The following is a 16,634-nucleotide window of genomic DNA, read 5'->3' on the forward strand; positions in this document are numbered from 1 at the left end:
CTCGGTCCTGCGCCCTGCCCGAACTGGGCAGCCCAGCCCCAGTCCCTCTGTCACTGTAAGGACCTTGATCTGCCCCACCCCTTCCCTCCAACAGACTTACCAGCAGGATGCTGCTTTCCAAGCTGCCGGGCTGCATGTTGGCAATCAGATCAGTATCGGGTGATGTGGCTCATTAATAATCAGCCATCAGTATCGGCCCAAGAAGTCTTTATTGGGCCCCTAATAAGCAATTTTGTGAAGAGCTAGAAGGCCAGATAAACCATTCTACACACCAAAAATAGGCTTTGCTATGAGAAGAAAATCACAGGAGATAACCAGATGACAGTTGTGCTAGTTATTTACAGTGAGACCTATTTAACCTGAACTGTCCCACCCGGAATGAAACAATGAGAACGGAGTCTAATTTATTAGTAAGTAGATACCTGGGTGTCTCTCTCTCTCAATAGAATAAAGCCCATAGTCTTGATCTATAATGCCATAATGCCAGTCTCGTAGCAATGCTGAATGTGCATATGTAAGAGAAATATGCCATGTATGATGAACCATCTGAGTTAAGAAAGCTGCCAACCAAATAGGGGAACCGAATTGAGAGCCTGGGCGTATATAGGGATGCTGCATGCAGCATTCTAGACCAGAGTTTCAGGGCTATCAAGGTTGCAGATATGCTGTGGATCTCTGGGTTTTTGGGTTAAACTGAAGAGTGAAACGTAAACCAGCTGATTAATGATTTTTCAGGGGAAGGGAATCATGAATTAGTGTAAAATCTTCCTTCTTGAAGTAAACCATCACTTATTGAGTTGGCATAGGAATGATTACAGTATGACAGAGGAAATTGCTAATAAATGGCTGTACTACTATGCAGAATGTACACAGCACAAAGCATAATGTCCGAAAACCTGAGCTCCATTCCACCTCTTTCACCAGTATGCTGCGTGGCTCTGGACAAGGCACTTATCCTTTTTGCTTCTCATAGTAAAAATGGAGAAAATGATGCATAACTTCCTTTTTTGTAAATCTTTCAGTATGATAATCTGTATAAATGCTACATGATGACTCATTACTGTTTGTTATCAATAACGTTACCCTGGTTACTTTCTTTTTCTTCAGTCAAGCTGGCTGTGTGCGCACGTGTTTATAAATTGCGTAAAGAATTAAACTCTACTGAGGTTTAACATAGTAGATATTCAGGCTGCATCCAAGGTTGTATGGAAGGCTCAAAATTTTGATAGTTAATTAAAATATTCTACACTTTTTAAAAGAATATTTTTAACCAAGTCCATGTAATTTATCAATTACCAGATAAAATGCTAAAAAGACCGTGGAGGGACCACGGATAATTAATCTTGCTCCCTGCCATGTCCATAACCCAGTTTGTACATAACCCTTGCTACTCAAGGGTTATCTACAGTCAAAGCATTAATACAGGTGAAATAGTGTGGAATGTGTATGAAGCAGGAGGGGGGGGTTAATGCATCCCCCCTCCTAATAGTTTGCAGTGTAGATTAATAAAATTAGAGGCAGAAAGGAATTTAAAGGTGTTCTTCCCTTTTCCCATTTTAAACATGAGTGATGGTAGAAACACAAGCTTGATCACACCCATCCATCTACTTTCTAAAAAACAATAATTAAGGCAGTTGAATTTTGCAATGATGTACTTCTAAACTGAAGGGGGGAGGGGAGCATAACTGGGCTTTCTAATCAAAGAGATTTCTAAAAGAGCATTATATGTAGCATCAGAACAGCAAACCAAAATGCAGTGGTTTGAAGAGATGAAAATTATGGGGTAAAACAACAAGAACAAATAAAGATACCAAGTTCAATCCTAGTTCTTCATCTACTTTAGAAGCAAATTATTGCAAAGGAAGAATAGGTTAGGAGTGAATGCTTCCTGTTATAGTAATCAGCTGTTGCAATTAATACATTTACTGAGGGCACCACTGAAGCAGTTCTGTCTCTGCTTCTTCCTAGAAGCTTTGACCCCTGTAAAAAGAGACCATGACACTGGCTGCTGCACAGAGCTGTGATCAGTCCTACCATGAATGTGACAGATGGAGCATTTGGGCAAACAATCTGTTGATAGATTCAATATAAAACCTCAGAAACGTTCATTTGAGCATGTGGCAGTGATGTATGCCCTTCATACTGTATTCCTATTTTGTCTTAAAAGTTTGTATCCAAGAAATATGGTTCTGTGAAAAATACATCAGAAACTATTATTATTGAAAGTTATACGTGAAACCTTAATTCCGTCATGGTGAAGTAATACTGTATGCATTTACAAAGCAACAGATATTTTATTAAAAATGTAATTTCCATGGTTTTTGTCTGACTAGCCGTACTGCAGAATGTGCAGAGTAAAAGTGAGTGCGACTTGATTAGTTTTACAGGTTTTAGGCACAATTAAGAAAATCATAGCAGATTTTGAAATTGCTTAAAATGCTGGGCTTAATATTGTTGAACGTTGCAGGAGAAGCCTTACCCCTGACACTGATTCAGGAAAAGAATATGCAACCAGCCCCCTGATCCTGCACAGTGGGGTTCTACATGACTGCTGGGCTTCCCATTCCCTAATATAGCAGCTGCACGATAGAAGTCTCAAGCTCAAATTTTTGTGACAACTTAGATGTGGATGTCTTGTCCTGCATAGCAAGGGGCTGGTTCAAGACAAGATCCAGAGGTTCATGCATAACAAGCTTAGAGATCTACCCAGAAAGCTGTTTCATGAAATCTCAGATCCTCTAAATTTATTTTCATAAAACTGGCAAAGTTCCCTGCAAACTCATTCCAGTACAAAAAGTCAAATTCCCAGCTGTCTTCATTCTTTCCTTGTGTTTGTGTCCATAACTTAACCACTGTGCCTGATTGCAGGTGGCTCTTTATAAACCTTTTTTAGTTGAGACTAATACCTGCAGCCCTGGAGGTGCAACTAAAGTAGTCTTGTGAAAACAATTATGAAAAAAAGTGACAAAAGGTTTTCATCAAGAAATGCTAACAAACAGATCTAAACATCTAACCTAGAAGTCAGGTGATACATAAATGAACCCTGTACTTTCTACCTGTTTAATAGGGTACATGATAAGCCTTCCAAACAAACTGAAAGTTTATATTTATGTTCATATTCTCTTTATATTTTGTGCAGTACATCTGGGGTTTGTGATTGCAAATTCTATTATTATATGAACATACAGGATTCTCAAAAACCCCTCCTGAATCTGGTCTTGTTTCTTGTACTCTTTCAGCGATTACCTAGACAAATTGAAGAACGGAATGAAAAATTAAAGAAAGAAATGTTAGGTAAGTAACTTATGCACATAACTTCCTTCCCTAGTCATACTAACTTTTTATGTTTAAAAAGGGGCTAGTCTCCCAATACTTGTTATTGTTGTTTGGGTTTGGCACGTCTTTAAGTCCTTGTGGATGATCCACCCTCTTCAGATCAATAGAACAACATGTTGGCAGAATCTGACTTACTGAAACTACTCCTGGAGAATTAAATTAGTTATTCAAGCCATTCCAAGAAATGTGAATTTTTGATGCTCATGAAAAGTGAAGGACTTTCTTGCTTGGCTACACACACAGCTCTATCCTATAGTCTTTCACCACTTAAAGCTGCCAATGCACCTCCTTTTGACCTTTCTTGAAAAGAACAGTCTCTTTTGTGTAAGGAGCATTGCTGTATTATACCAAACTCTGAGGCAAAATGTGAACAAGGAATCAAACTTCCTTTCACTTGTGACCAAAATGACAGTTTTTACAACCAGTTAGTTAGTTACCTGTCTGAAGAACATCTTTAAAATGATCAGTTATGTTGATAAAGCTAATCAGAAAATGCCAAGTGCTTCACTCTCCTTCCACATAAAATGATGTTTCAAATAGTTTTTGAAATCTTTTGTAATATTTTTCCAGTTATGCTAAAAATGAGATGTTTAAAAGAAACAAGTCTTCCATGAAAAGTATGAGGGGTGGGCAGAATATGTTTATTAGCTTGTATTTGGGAAAGTAAGTCATTTACACTGCTTTTTAAAATGACTAGAGCTATTTGAATTTCTGGTTCTAAAATTAGCAAAATTTTACACGGAGCCGGTTCAAATATTTTGAAGCAAAAATTTGAATCTGCTGTGCTTAAAGGAATGTTTTAGCATCTGTGTGGCAATTTCAACGATAGATCTCAAAGTGCTTCACATGTATAGCAGAGTAAATGACTAATGGCCCAGTTTTAGGGGAACTAAAGTACAAAAGTGAAGTAAGTTAGGCAAAATGTTGCTGCAGCTCCACTGACATCTGGGATCAGACTCACTCCTAGCCCAGTGCCCTGTCTGTTGGGCTGCACTGATTTTTGGGCAACTCTGTACCAAAGGAAGCTGCTGTCTGAAACTGCTCAGGGAAATTTGACTGTTTAAATTTGAACTGACAATACTCCTAAGAAGCTTAAGCCCAAATCATTGTGGTGCTTGAGACTTGCACAATGCCCTGAAAATTCAGACTGCTGAAAATTAAAAATGACAAAATTTGATACGATAATTATTTAAGACAAATTGTCCCAGCATGATTGTTCACCTGTGGTATTCATTAATATAGAGAATTGTCTTGTATGACATGCAGTCCTCTGGTTAAACTAGATAGTCAAAGGAGTTACATGCCATGTCTTGAACAGATGCAGTTTTCAGCAGACTAAATATTGCATATTCTCTTGTGTTTAAAGGTTAAAAAAGTGGTTGTTAGTAACTTCAGATGCTCTGCCAACACCCCAATTGTCTGGACAACTTTTTTTGGTGTAGTATTAAAGGGTAGAAAAATAAAAATTTATTGTTAGAAAAATGCATGCAAACAAGGGACCGGGCACAAACTGAAAGTCACTATATGAAGAGTGCTGTTGATTGTGCAAAACAGAGAAACAGAAGCCTCTAGAAACATTTTCACTCATCATCTGATTAGTCATTCTAGGTGTAACAGTAGTAGCTAGAAAGTTCCTATACATGGATAATTTTTAGCTTGTATCTATTTTTAAGCAGACTGTCATTTAACTAATCTGTTAAGAGCCAGGTTAAATAACTTCCATCTGCCTTGTGCACTGTAAAGCAGTGTAATTCCAGAAAAATTTGGAAAGGGAAGATTGTTTTAAGGGCTTCTGCTGAGGTCAGGGTTTTCTTAAATTGAACTCTTCCCTGCAGTACAGCGAGGCTGAAAGCTAAGTCCTTGAGCTACTCCTTTTCTGTGCTTTTTTCCCCAGACTTAAGTGCAGTTGCAAGTAATAAAGATTTCTAGAACTGCTGCACATGGCCAGTTTCAGTTTTAGCAGCCATATTTGTAAGCCACTAAGAACCTATCAATAAAGCATGAAGTATGATGCTAGTGTAAAGAAATAGTAAATGCAGAGAAATTCCAGAAGGGTTTTATTTGTATTCAGAAGATGGGGTAAAGCTGTAGGATGGTAAGCTGAAGTGTGGGGCCTAGGAGAGTGGAAAGTCTTAGAAACTATTTTGGAACTTTTTTGTTCGTCATACTTATTACTAAGTGTACTGATGGCAGAAAGGCTTTGTTCCAAGTGTCTGGAACTGTGTTTTAAAAGAATAAACCTAGCAGCAGAAGCTCTCATTACAGATGCAGTCCTGCACTGCTCACTGATACAAGGACTGGCCAGGTCTGATTTTAGTTTTATGCATGTAAGTTCAGAGGAGCTCTGACTTTGGTATTCAGACTAGTGCAGCAGTGATCTGACTGGTCCTCTGGGAGTCCTGCATAGATACGAGGCAGAATCCCTAGTCTAAAACAGTGGAGCAGTGGCTGAAGGACAGTCTCCAAATTTGGAATGCCTTACAACTATAGTACATGTAATAAATGCATGGATGCAAACAGCCAAGCAAAAGACTAAAATCACAGCAACACATGGCAGCCAGCCTGAATGACAGGAACTGTCTTTTGTGTGTGCAACAGGCATTTGGCTTGATGCAGCTTGCCAAGAGCTTGGGGCTACAGAGGTCATTTTGTCGGTGCCATTTGTGCCACTTGCCATCAGTAATGCAGCAAACATGCTGGGAGAATCTCCGTGATGTATAGACACAGTAGGAACATTAAAGATGCAGACTGAAAATATAACTGAGCAGGCTCGTTCCCTGAACTTGTCCCATCTCTGCAGTGTTCCTAACCAGGAGTAGGAGTTCTGATGCTTTGCTGATGTGAAGTTGTACTTAATGCTAGAGTTGAGCAGGAAGTGTAGTTTTTCTGTCCCATGAATGTTAGAGACGAAATTTTTTCCTAGTCCACATTGGGACCAAACTATACCTTCCAAAGTATTTCACAGAAAAACAGAGACAGACAAATGCCAAAATAGCTGGAATCCTGGTGATTACAACACTCGCTTGGTATGTGGGATATGCAGGTACAAGCCTGAGGTCTGCACCAGGCAGAGTATATGTATAAGCCTTGGGAAGATTAGGATACTGGAGAACAGTTTACAGCACAGGCAGGCAAAGTCCGGCATGTGGGCCAAATCCAGACAGCAGTGGACTTCATTTCCTAGCAGCCCCTGCCCGCACGACTAGAGTCAGTCTCCATGGAGACCCCTGCCGCTGTGCTGTGATAGCACAAGGCTGGGGTTGCCAGCGGAGGCAGCTTGGTTCGGGGCCAGGGCAGAGTCGCTGTCTACTGCCTGCATGCTCTGAGCGGGGGCGCGCAGGCAGCGGATTGCAGCTGTGCCTCAGCTTGGGGCCACACTGTCACCATTGCAAGGAGCCGGAGTGAAGCCGCGATCCACGGCTTGTGCACCCCTGCCCAGAGCATTCAGGTGGCAGATCATGGCTCTGCCTTGGCCCTGGACCAAGCTGCCCCCGTCGCAAGATCCCAGCAGCTCCGGAGCAGCCTCCTGCCCTGCCAGCATGGCTGGAGCCAGTCTCCATGGCGTCACCAGCCTTTCGCTATCACAGTGCGGCGACTGGGGTCTCCATGGAGACTGGCCCCAGCCACGAGGGCAGAAGATGCTGGGGAATGGAGTCTGGCTGCTGGCCAGATCCATCATTGTGCCCATCCCTGGTTTACAGCCTCCTTTTACAGGAGTATAACTCCCTCTGGCTTTGGCCCCTAAAGTCCAGCCACCATAGCAAGTTCCCATTCTTATTAGATAAACCAACCAGTAGCATCACTTTCATAGCTTTTTATTCTTCTTCATGCACTCCCAGTGGAGAGACTAAATTCAGCAAACTAGCACCTTGTCATGGAAGCTTCATAGATTTCATAGACACTAGGGCTGGAAGAGACCTTGTGAGATCAACGGGTTCAGCCCCCTCCCAAGGGGCAGGAAGTCAGCTGGGGTCAGATCACCCCAGCAAGATAAGCATCCAAGTGTTTCTTAAAGGTATCCAGAGTAGGTGCTTGCACCACTTCTGGGGGAAGTCTGTTTCAGACTCTGGAGACTTGGTTGACATAGAAGTTTTTCCTTTTGTCTAGTCTAAAACAGTCTTCCACCACTTTGTGACCGTTAGACCTTGTCTTTCCCTTGGGGTGCCCTGGTGTACAGACATTCTTGCAGTTCCTGATGCACACCCCTTATGTACTTATAGGCTGCCACCAAGTCGCTCCTGAACCTTCGCTTCTCCAGGCTGAAGAGACCCCAGGCCTCTCAGCCTCTCCTCATAAGGCCTATTCTCTTGACCTCTAATCACGTGCATGGCTCTCCTCTGAACTTTCTGAAGCTTCTCCACATCCTTTCTAAAGTTTGGAGCCCAGAACTGGATGCAGTACTCCAGCTGTGGTCTCATCAAGGTCAAGTAAAGCAGGAGGGTGACTTCTTAGGTCTTGCTTGAGATGCATCGGTAGATGCAAGCCAGAGTTTTATTTGCTTTGCTGGCTGCGGCATCGCATTGGTGGCTCGTATTCATCCTGTGGTCAATCATGGCCCCCAAGTCTCTTTCAGTTATGGTGTTAGTGAGCGTAGCACTGCTGAGCCTATAAGTATGATGTGGGTGTTTTCTCCCAAGGTGAAGCACCTTGCATTTCTCCATGCTGAATGTCATCAGGTTTTGATTTGCCCACCTTGCGAGCCTGGCCATGTCGGCCTGAATTGCTAGCCTATCCTGTAGTGTGACTGCACTTCCCCATAATTTGGTGTCATCTGTGAACTGAGCCCATCTGCTTCTGACACCTGAATCCAGATAATTTATGAATATATTAAAGAGTACTGGTCCGAGTACTGAGCCCTGAAGGACACCATTGGTCAGCATGTGCCGTGTTGGCTTGGTTCCATCGACTATCACTCTCTGGGTCTGACCACAGAGCCAGTTCCCCAGCCATCAAACTATAAATTTGTCAATGCTGCAGTTCCCCAATTTTACCATGAGGACAGCATGGGAGACCAAATCATGGCTTTTTTAAAATCAAATATTTGACATCAACCTCTTCTCCTTTGTCCAGGTGATGCATCACCTGCACATAGAAGGAAATGAGGTTGGTCAGGCAAGACCTACCTGCAATGAAGCCATGTTGGCTGTCTCTCAGAATGTTGCCTGCCATTAGCCTGTTGATGGTTTCTGTGATTTTTTGTTTCCCCCAAGATCATTCCAGAGATTGAGGTCAAACTGATTGTCCTGTAGTTCCCTGGATCGTCCTTCCTTTCTTTCTTGAAGATAGGCACCATATTGGCCCTCTTCCAATCTTCAGGAATCTCTCCCAAGCACCATGAGTTCTCATGTAGCCTTGCTATTGGTCATGCTGTGATGTCAGCCAAAAATGACGCACTTTTAGGGCACATGTCAGCTTCAGGCTGTGCAGTTAGTTGCTCCTGCCCTCAATGTTGTATAGAGTGTATTCTGCTTCTAGTCCTAGAGCTTATTATAGCACGTCAGAAGTTGCAAATCACAACATCTTATTTGATTGCATGTAAGCAAGCCAATACTGAGGATTCTTGCATGCAAGCATTTGGTGCGTGTGGTAATAAAAAGCTGATAAAGTGAAAAATGGAAGAACAAAGATTTCTTTGGAGCCATTCCTCTCTATGTGAAACTTCTGTGGAGTTACTTTAAAGAGATGCGTTTCAAACTTCCTAAAGTCACAAAACACTTTCATATCACTTGTGGCACAGAACCCTACCCCTGATTGTGCAGCCCATATGAGCTGACACAGAGGCAGGCAGCGTGGCCCAGAAATGGTGGCACACTACCTCCTGGTCCGCTCTGCCATTACCCCCAATCTCTTTGTGAAAACTTTGACCTATGGAAGAACCCCAGGGTTCCACAAATGGTTTGAAAACCACTACTTTAGAGGCTTGTATTCATATCACATTAATTCCATGCTTCCAGCCACCCTCTGCAGATGAGTGCTGTCATTTGCCTGTTAAACATTCTCAGCAGAAACTAATTTTTAATTTTTTCGGTTTGACAAACCCATTGAAAACTTAACTTTGCACACTATATATTTGCATAAATCTTCTTTTTACTTTCTTGACACAAACACCCTCTGCCTAACTAAAACTGTCAGGATATGACTATATCTAGCTATCCTATATTTTTTCTTTTATGTTGTTCTTTTGATTCTTCTTAACCCATAGCTTTCAACCTACTTCACCAATGTTGTTAGACTAATTCTGGATGCAATGGAAGCTAATTCACATATCTGTGGAGTTTCACTAAGCAAGTCTATCAGCACCATACATTTTTCTGTGGTGAAAATTTCTCTCTTCTGCTAAAAAACAGGCTGTTTAAAGGTCTGACTAACCTGCTAAGCCCTGATAGTGTGGGTGGGGAGAATGTGAGGTCATGTGAAATAGTCAGCTAACCAGGGGTGCCTGTAGATGTGCTGGGAGACTGCTCCGATGTGCTGTAATTACAGCGCGTTGAAGCAGACTCAATTGAGTCTGCTGGAGCGTGGTAATTACCGTACTCTATCCAGCCTCTGCACCTCATGTATCAGTGTCCCTGAACTTCGAAATGGCAGTGGGGACGCTTGAACCAAAGCTCATCAAATGAGCTCCAAGAGCCGTTCTTATTAAAACACCCCCCCCCAGGAGTAAAAGTGCCCTAAAACTGCGTCGTTTTCTGAGCTCATTTTTAGATCATTTCTAACATGATACGGGAAAGGGAAGCAAATTTGTCTGGCTCTTTTTAACTGGTTCATTTCTGTTGCTTGTCCAGGGCTAAAATTCAATATGTAAACTAATCCCTTGAATTTTTTTTTCTATCCACAAACAATATCCTGGCTACATACAATAGAAGAAATGTTTCTCTTTCGAGTCCTAAACAAAACAAGTAATATTGGTGGCTTTACATTTTGAAATTGTGAGAAGACTCTACGACAATGAATTTTAAAATCACATTTAAAAGGTTGCAAAGTATAATGGTCTTTAGTCCATTGGTGATCATTAAATTTCAGTTAGATAGCATATATGTATAACAACAAGTTAAATACCCTGTCTTCTAACATCGACAACCCCTCCCCAATAAAACATGCATGTTTTTGGAAGCAGAATGAAAAGCGGGGGGGGGGGCTGTTTTGTTTTGTTTTGTTTTTCCCCAGAGTTATAGCCAACTTCGGAGTAAGTCCTTCTGGGAACAGTGTCCAGGAAGTGTGGCATCCCAAGAGACGGTGGGTGAGCTAGCAGGCAGCAGGATCTTCCTGGTGTGGCTCTGTCTCCTGGGATGCCACACTTTGGGATATTCTGTTTCCAGGAGGACTTAATCTGTGTCACACCAAGGTTAGGCCTCAGACCCTTGTAAGGGCAGTAGCAAAACTTAGTTCTTTGCTGTAAGCAATTCTTTTATATAAGCTCCTGTAAATAATGTGTTGTTTCTACCTTGCCAGCCTTATCAAGATACTAGTAGCAGGTCACTTACCGCTTAGGCACAAGCTACAGTGCTCAGACAACAGCTATGGCTGTGAGAGGGTTAACATGTGACTCGGCCATTTTGGCAGCTGCATAGCATGCATAGTCTCTAGGAGTGCTGCTTTTTCAGTTAAGAAAACAGCTCTCCCGACACATCCCAGTTTCGTAGGGCTGATTTTGGGGGGGAAAGGTGAGTGTTGTATTCAAGAAAATCTAGTGATGTGTGTGTTTGCAAGGTTACACATGCATTTCTGAGCCTTAACTGTTTATCTCAACAGTATATGAGCAGTTAATGGGAAAGCTATAAATAGCCTTGAATTCTTGAGTTGAATAAACTCCTGGTGAAACTCCAGGTAAAGTCAGATAATGTGCAAGTGATGCTTCTGAAAATGTCAAGACTGGTGTACATCAAAATGGCCTTGTTGATGAGCAAACGCTGCAACTTCTCTGAAAGGAGAGAACCCGACATTGCATCAGGATAAAATGAGCATTTGACTGCTGAGGGTTGGGAATTCTGTTGCTGAGTCACAGTTCTGCAAGCTCTTTTTTTTCCCCCCTACCCTTTAAGCACAGTCTTTCTTTGAGAGCTGCATTTTGTGATTCACATACAAATCCTAATCTAGGGATTGCGGGGGGAGCGTGTAAGGGGAGAAGAGGTAACAGTGCTCTGCTACATTGTCGGTTTTATCTGCTGCAAGCAGCAGGGACTGGGTATTAGGTCAGAGTTCCTGAAAAGGCAAGGCTTTCTTTCACTTCAGTACAGATCTAAATTAATAAATATGACTGCAGCAATAGAGGGAAACCTTGGATGGGTCAGAATGACTGACTGGCTGAGAAGGTGGACTGTGATCCAACTACTGCTTGAATAATTGAGCAAAGCTCAGGAGAGATGGAGGGATGAAATATCAGATGCTTCATACAAAGCTTCTGGTATCCAAAACAAATGGCCTAGCTGCAAGTAGAAATACCAAAGGAGATATTTTGTGTCTACTGGCTCTAATACAACCGGAAAAGGGCCAGCATCCTAACTCTGATTAGAAGAGACCCTTCACTGTTTCCTGAAGCAGACAAGCTTATCTGCATGCTCCTGAGCATGCTTCACTGCTTGGATGACTAGTAAACAGTTTACAACTGGCTTCAAGAATGTGCCAGAGGTCCAAACTATGCCAAGTCTCTTCCTCTGGTAGACAAAGACACAGTTTACGCAAAAGATTGAAACTAAGCAATGACCAATTGTTTGTCTTCAAGTTCAGTAACAGCTATTCACCATAATGACACAGACACTATGAAGAACTTCCAAGTTTCATGATCAGAAGGCTTTCAGATGCAATGTAAATTATAAACTTGGCAGAAAAGGTAAATTTTTCCTAAATACAGTGTTCTTAAAGAAAAGGCCCCAGTACTGGGAAGTTAATCCAAGCTGAGGCATTTGCTGAGTGACCTTGGCCAAAACATTTGACCTTTTGTCTCATTTAATCTGAAGGTAAAATCAAATTAAAAGAAAAGATTGCCTTGACGAGCATCTACTGTGATAAGCTAGGCCTGTTTGGATAAAATAAATGGCAAGCTTGATGATACTGACATGTTTTCTGTGTAAGTGGTATCTCCAGAATAGTGATTGCATGTTGAGACCCATATCAACTAGACCAGAAAGCTCAGGACTCAAATAATACTTCTTTTAAGATGAAAGACCTAAAGACTCTGGAATTCATATTCCAAGCAAAGAAAGACTTGTGTGGAAGGAGCCTGGAATTAGCTAGATGAGTAACCACCCCAAGCAAGGTAACAGAAACAAGCGGAGAGCCCATAAGAAATAAAAATTCCTCATTCCTGCCAAGGAAGCTTTTTCAGAGGTCAAGATGAAGTGCTTGGGGAAAGTGAGGAGTAGACACACAAACTCTATATTGGAATATGTTAGGGTATAGCCTTGTAAAAAGAAAAGAAATCAAATACGACTAGTGCCCATTATAATTAAATGTCAGAATCCAAAGTATTTATGTCGTTATATTTTTAATACATTCAGACTTCATAACCTTCCATGTGTAATACTGAACTAGATTTTTCAAAAATGAGGAACCATGTAAGTGGTACTGATACAAAGCATGAAACAGAACATTACTCTCCTGGCTGGTATGATCTGTAGGAAGTACAGTCTGGGTGCGTCTACACATGCCCGTGACTGCACAGTTGGTACTGCACAGTCATTTAGTACTTGATTTAGCAGTACACTAAGTGACTGTGCAATGCCCACCAGTACTGTTCAGTCCCAGTGGCGCACAGATCGTTTTCGACCCTACTACACAGTAGTGGCAGCCTCATGATTAGTACATACCGATGCTATGTCACCATAGCTCATTGCTTTAGCAGTGTAGCATCTCATGTGCCCTCTGAATACGTAGGCAGACGAGGTTCCTTGGGTGAATTTGATATCTTTTATTAGACCAACTCAAATGGTTGGAGAATAGTTATTAAGCAAGCTTTCGGGTTCAAAAAACCCTTAGTCAGGCTAAGGAAGCTTCAGCAGTTGATGTGTGCTCTTCCTGGATGGAATGAAAAGTCTCTGAATACATATACTTCTTTGCAAGAAGTAGTGGAATTGGTAATATTGTTTCTTTAAATGTATGATTATGAATGACTGACAGTGCCTGTCCTTTTTCCAATTCTTTTGTTGCACCCCTGAGAATTGTCCCCCAGCCCTGCTCAAAAAAAAGAATTTCCATAGTTTGTTCAAGTTGCTGTGATAGTAAAATGTGTCGTAGTGATTTGTCTGCTGCTTCAGATCCAGTACTGACTGATTTTTATATAAAACTTGTGCGCTAAGTAGTGCAGAGTCCGTATTTCTTATTCAACAGAGACTGCTCTTTCAGAGTCAGTCAGCTTTATGCACCCATTCCCTGGCCTAATACAGATACTTGATTCTGTAATTGTGAAAGTTACCTCAGTGGCTCAGCTAGGTGTTAGGCCAGTATTGAATTTTTTGTTCCATTCTGTGCCTGTTTTCTTTTTGTATCTTACCTATTTTCTGTAAAAAGAATGTCCAGGAAGGATCGAAGCCGTAGTTTTCATTAACTTCTTGATAAAAGCATATTATTTATTACAATAGCTGATAGCTTTGGGGATCTTTTTAGTGAGCTAGCTAGGGAGAGCACTGTTTGCAAAGGTATTCAGTAACCTCTACTAATGTATTCATATTCAAGCTTCTGTAGACAAAATGGCTTATAAAGTACATGCATTTAAATGTAACCACTAAATTTGCATGTGGAAATGCATTCGTATGTAGGGATTAAGTTAGTTTATTTTTATACATGGCTATATTCCTTCAGCAATATTTTATGTTTTTATTAAAGTTCACAAATAGTAAATGAGAGAGGACATCTGTAGCACGCATGCTTCTTTGGGAAATATGAGGGTCCTAATTACTTCTCAGTGGCTTCTCTACCTTTTCCATTGCTGTACAGGCCTGTGATCTTTGGCAACTTCCTGTTATGAGAAGTCTGGATTGAACTTTTTCAAAGTTTTTTAACACTGCTGCTTAATTGACCAGAGGGGTAATTTAACTACAGTGACACTATGTAACATAATCCAGTCAAGGGAACTATGCTGTTCTACAGCTAATGAGAGAACTGTCAAAATCTTCCTTGAGAAGGGTATATTACTGACTTAAGGGCACTCTGGGGTTAGTTTTTATAGTCAAATGACTGTTTATATAGCCAACTTCTAAACTGAAGATGCTTCATTTGCTAGCTGGGTGGGAATTGGGACTTCAGAATCATTAGAAATGGAACAACTCCAAGTGCAGTTATCAGAGAGAAATCTGGATAGAAATGTAAGAGTGTTCACTGCTTTGCTGTGTTAAGTAATCTACTGTCTTGAGGATTTGGTATCTCTGGGGCCTGGTTAGGGACCAAAAGAGCCATTTACAGTGACCCCCAAGTCTCCAGTATCTATTTGAGGATTACCACCAGGATGTTTGGGGAACCATATACAAATTGGCCTGGTGTCTGTTTTAGTTTTAAGTGGATTGGCGATTGCATCACCAGAATTGGAGAATTTCCTGGAAAATCCAAGGATTGTATGGGTTGAACAGTATCTACCCAAAAATATAGCCAGGCTACATAGACATGCATAATTCAGCATGAATCGTTCATCCCACTCCAACTCTAATCTCGCATGTGTTTCTTTTTTGTTGATTTTGCATTGCAGGCAAACTAAAAGATCTTGGGAACTTGGTTCTCCGTCCCTTTGGCTTATCGACAGAAAATTTCCAGATCAAACAGGATTCCTCAACTGGCTCCTACTCCATCAACTTTGTTCAAAATCCAAACAATAACAGATAATAGAACTAGGCCTGACATGTTAAAAAACTGGCTTTCAAGCTTTGTGACAGTGTGCTTGCAACTACCAATAAAAGGATTCAGTAACTGCTTAGTTTCTAAAATCACTTTATCCAAATTTAAAATACATGTGAATCATGTTCATATCACCTTTTGTGAAATAGTTACAATTGTGGGTGTAAACCAAGCCATGATTTCCTCCCCTCCTTGTAGTAGTAACTTTGTCCTAAGTGTGGGTTTTTTCCTGTGCGTTATTATTGCCAAACAGGGAAGTGGGTCACCTTGGCTCATTCACTCAGCAACATAGGCCTAGCAAGCAGTTGGACGCAATGCTCGCACAGCTGTAACCAAAGTACAAAACCTAATGGGTGTCTTATGAAGCTAGCAAAATCCAGAAGAGAGAGTGTATTTGAGGAGCAGTCATCCTCTGTGGCATTACTTTTCTTCACTGTAATAAAGGCTTGATGTTTGTTTGACTGACTAATGGATTTTTTCTTGCCTCTGGGAGGTGATCTTTTCAGAGGCATTTTTTTTAAGAGAACGCATCTAAACAAAATATACAAATAATGAGAGCAAGTTTGCCAGAGACATTACAGAACTTGTGAGACTTTTCATTTTATACCTTCATACCTGCATTCCTCTACTCTGATGCTTTCAGGAAACCCATTGGAAGCTATATGCAGATCACCTAAACATTTCAGTGTCTTACCATGAGGTTAGTGATATTCCCCAGCTGTAGATCCAGAAAGCTATCACAGTAGCTTTCTGATGCTGGCAATGAGATGTAGACATCAGTGGGTGTGTCTACATGAGACACTACTGCACAGTCATTACTGCACGTTTATTTAGTACTTATATTAACAAGTACTACATAAATGTGTAGTAACTGGAGTTACTGCGTGGTATCGCCAGTGAACATCTTTTAAGTGACACTACTGTGCAGTAACCTAATAATACTGTGCAGTAGTGTATTAGCACTGTGCTATGATGTGATACCGTGCAGTATTATTCAGCTACTGCACAGTCAGCATCTTGTGTAGACGTGCCCAGTGATATGTGATTGCAAACATTAAGCTATACTAGAAAGGAGTGAAAGTATTTATGTACATATATTATTCAACTACTGTGCAATATGGGGCAGGGTGATTTTTTTTTTTTTTGTAACTTGCAGTGAAGCATTTTGTCTCCTCAGTAGCTTGCAGGAGTAAAGCCAAACCTGTTTACATTGGGTTTATTGTGCTGCAGTTTGAAAATATGAATCATTTCACTAACAGAGTGGTATCCATGTGCTCATTTCAGTTCCCACTCTCAGTTTTTCCCTGAAATTTTCCATTTTCATTCTCTGGTAGGCTGGAAACTTGATATTCATGTCTCCACCCCTAGTTCTTACTGTGGTAAGCCTAAAGGGGACAGGCTCTTCAGATACGTCTTAGCTTTTTCACTCTTAAGTGGAATTCAGTCTTTCCACAGTTATTTTAAAAATTCCTGCT

The 16,634-nt window shown here is 41.2% G+C and overlaps 1 protein-coding gene across 4 annotated transcripts in view; it reads left to right on the forward strand.

The window, feature by feature from the left end:
• Positions 1-15,617, forward strand: part of TTC1 (tetratricopeptide repeat domain 1) — a 54,941-nt gene extending 39,324 nt beyond the window's left edge. For all 4 annotated transcript variants that reach the window (XM_006021075.3, XM_006021076.3, XM_006021074.3 and 1 more), the window contains exons 7-8: positions 3,240-3,294; positions 15,014-15,617. In XM_006021075.3, coding sequence (XP_006021137.1) covers positions 3,240-3,294; positions 15,014-15,147 — 189 coding nt within the window. In that variant the 3' untranslated portion in view covers positions 15,148-15,617. The remainder of the gene's footprint in view (positions 1-3,239; positions 3,295-15,013) is intronic.
• The last annotated feature ends 1,017 nt before the right edge of the window (positions 15,618-16,634 follow it).

Source organism: Alligator sinensis, unplaced genomic scaffold (genome assembly GCF_000455745.1).
Source record: "Alligator sinensis unplaced genomic scaffold, ASM45574v1 scaffold360_3, whole genome shotgun sequence".
Lineage (NCBI taxonomy): Eukaryota > Metazoa > Chordata > Crocodylia > Alligatoridae > Alligator > Alligator sinensis.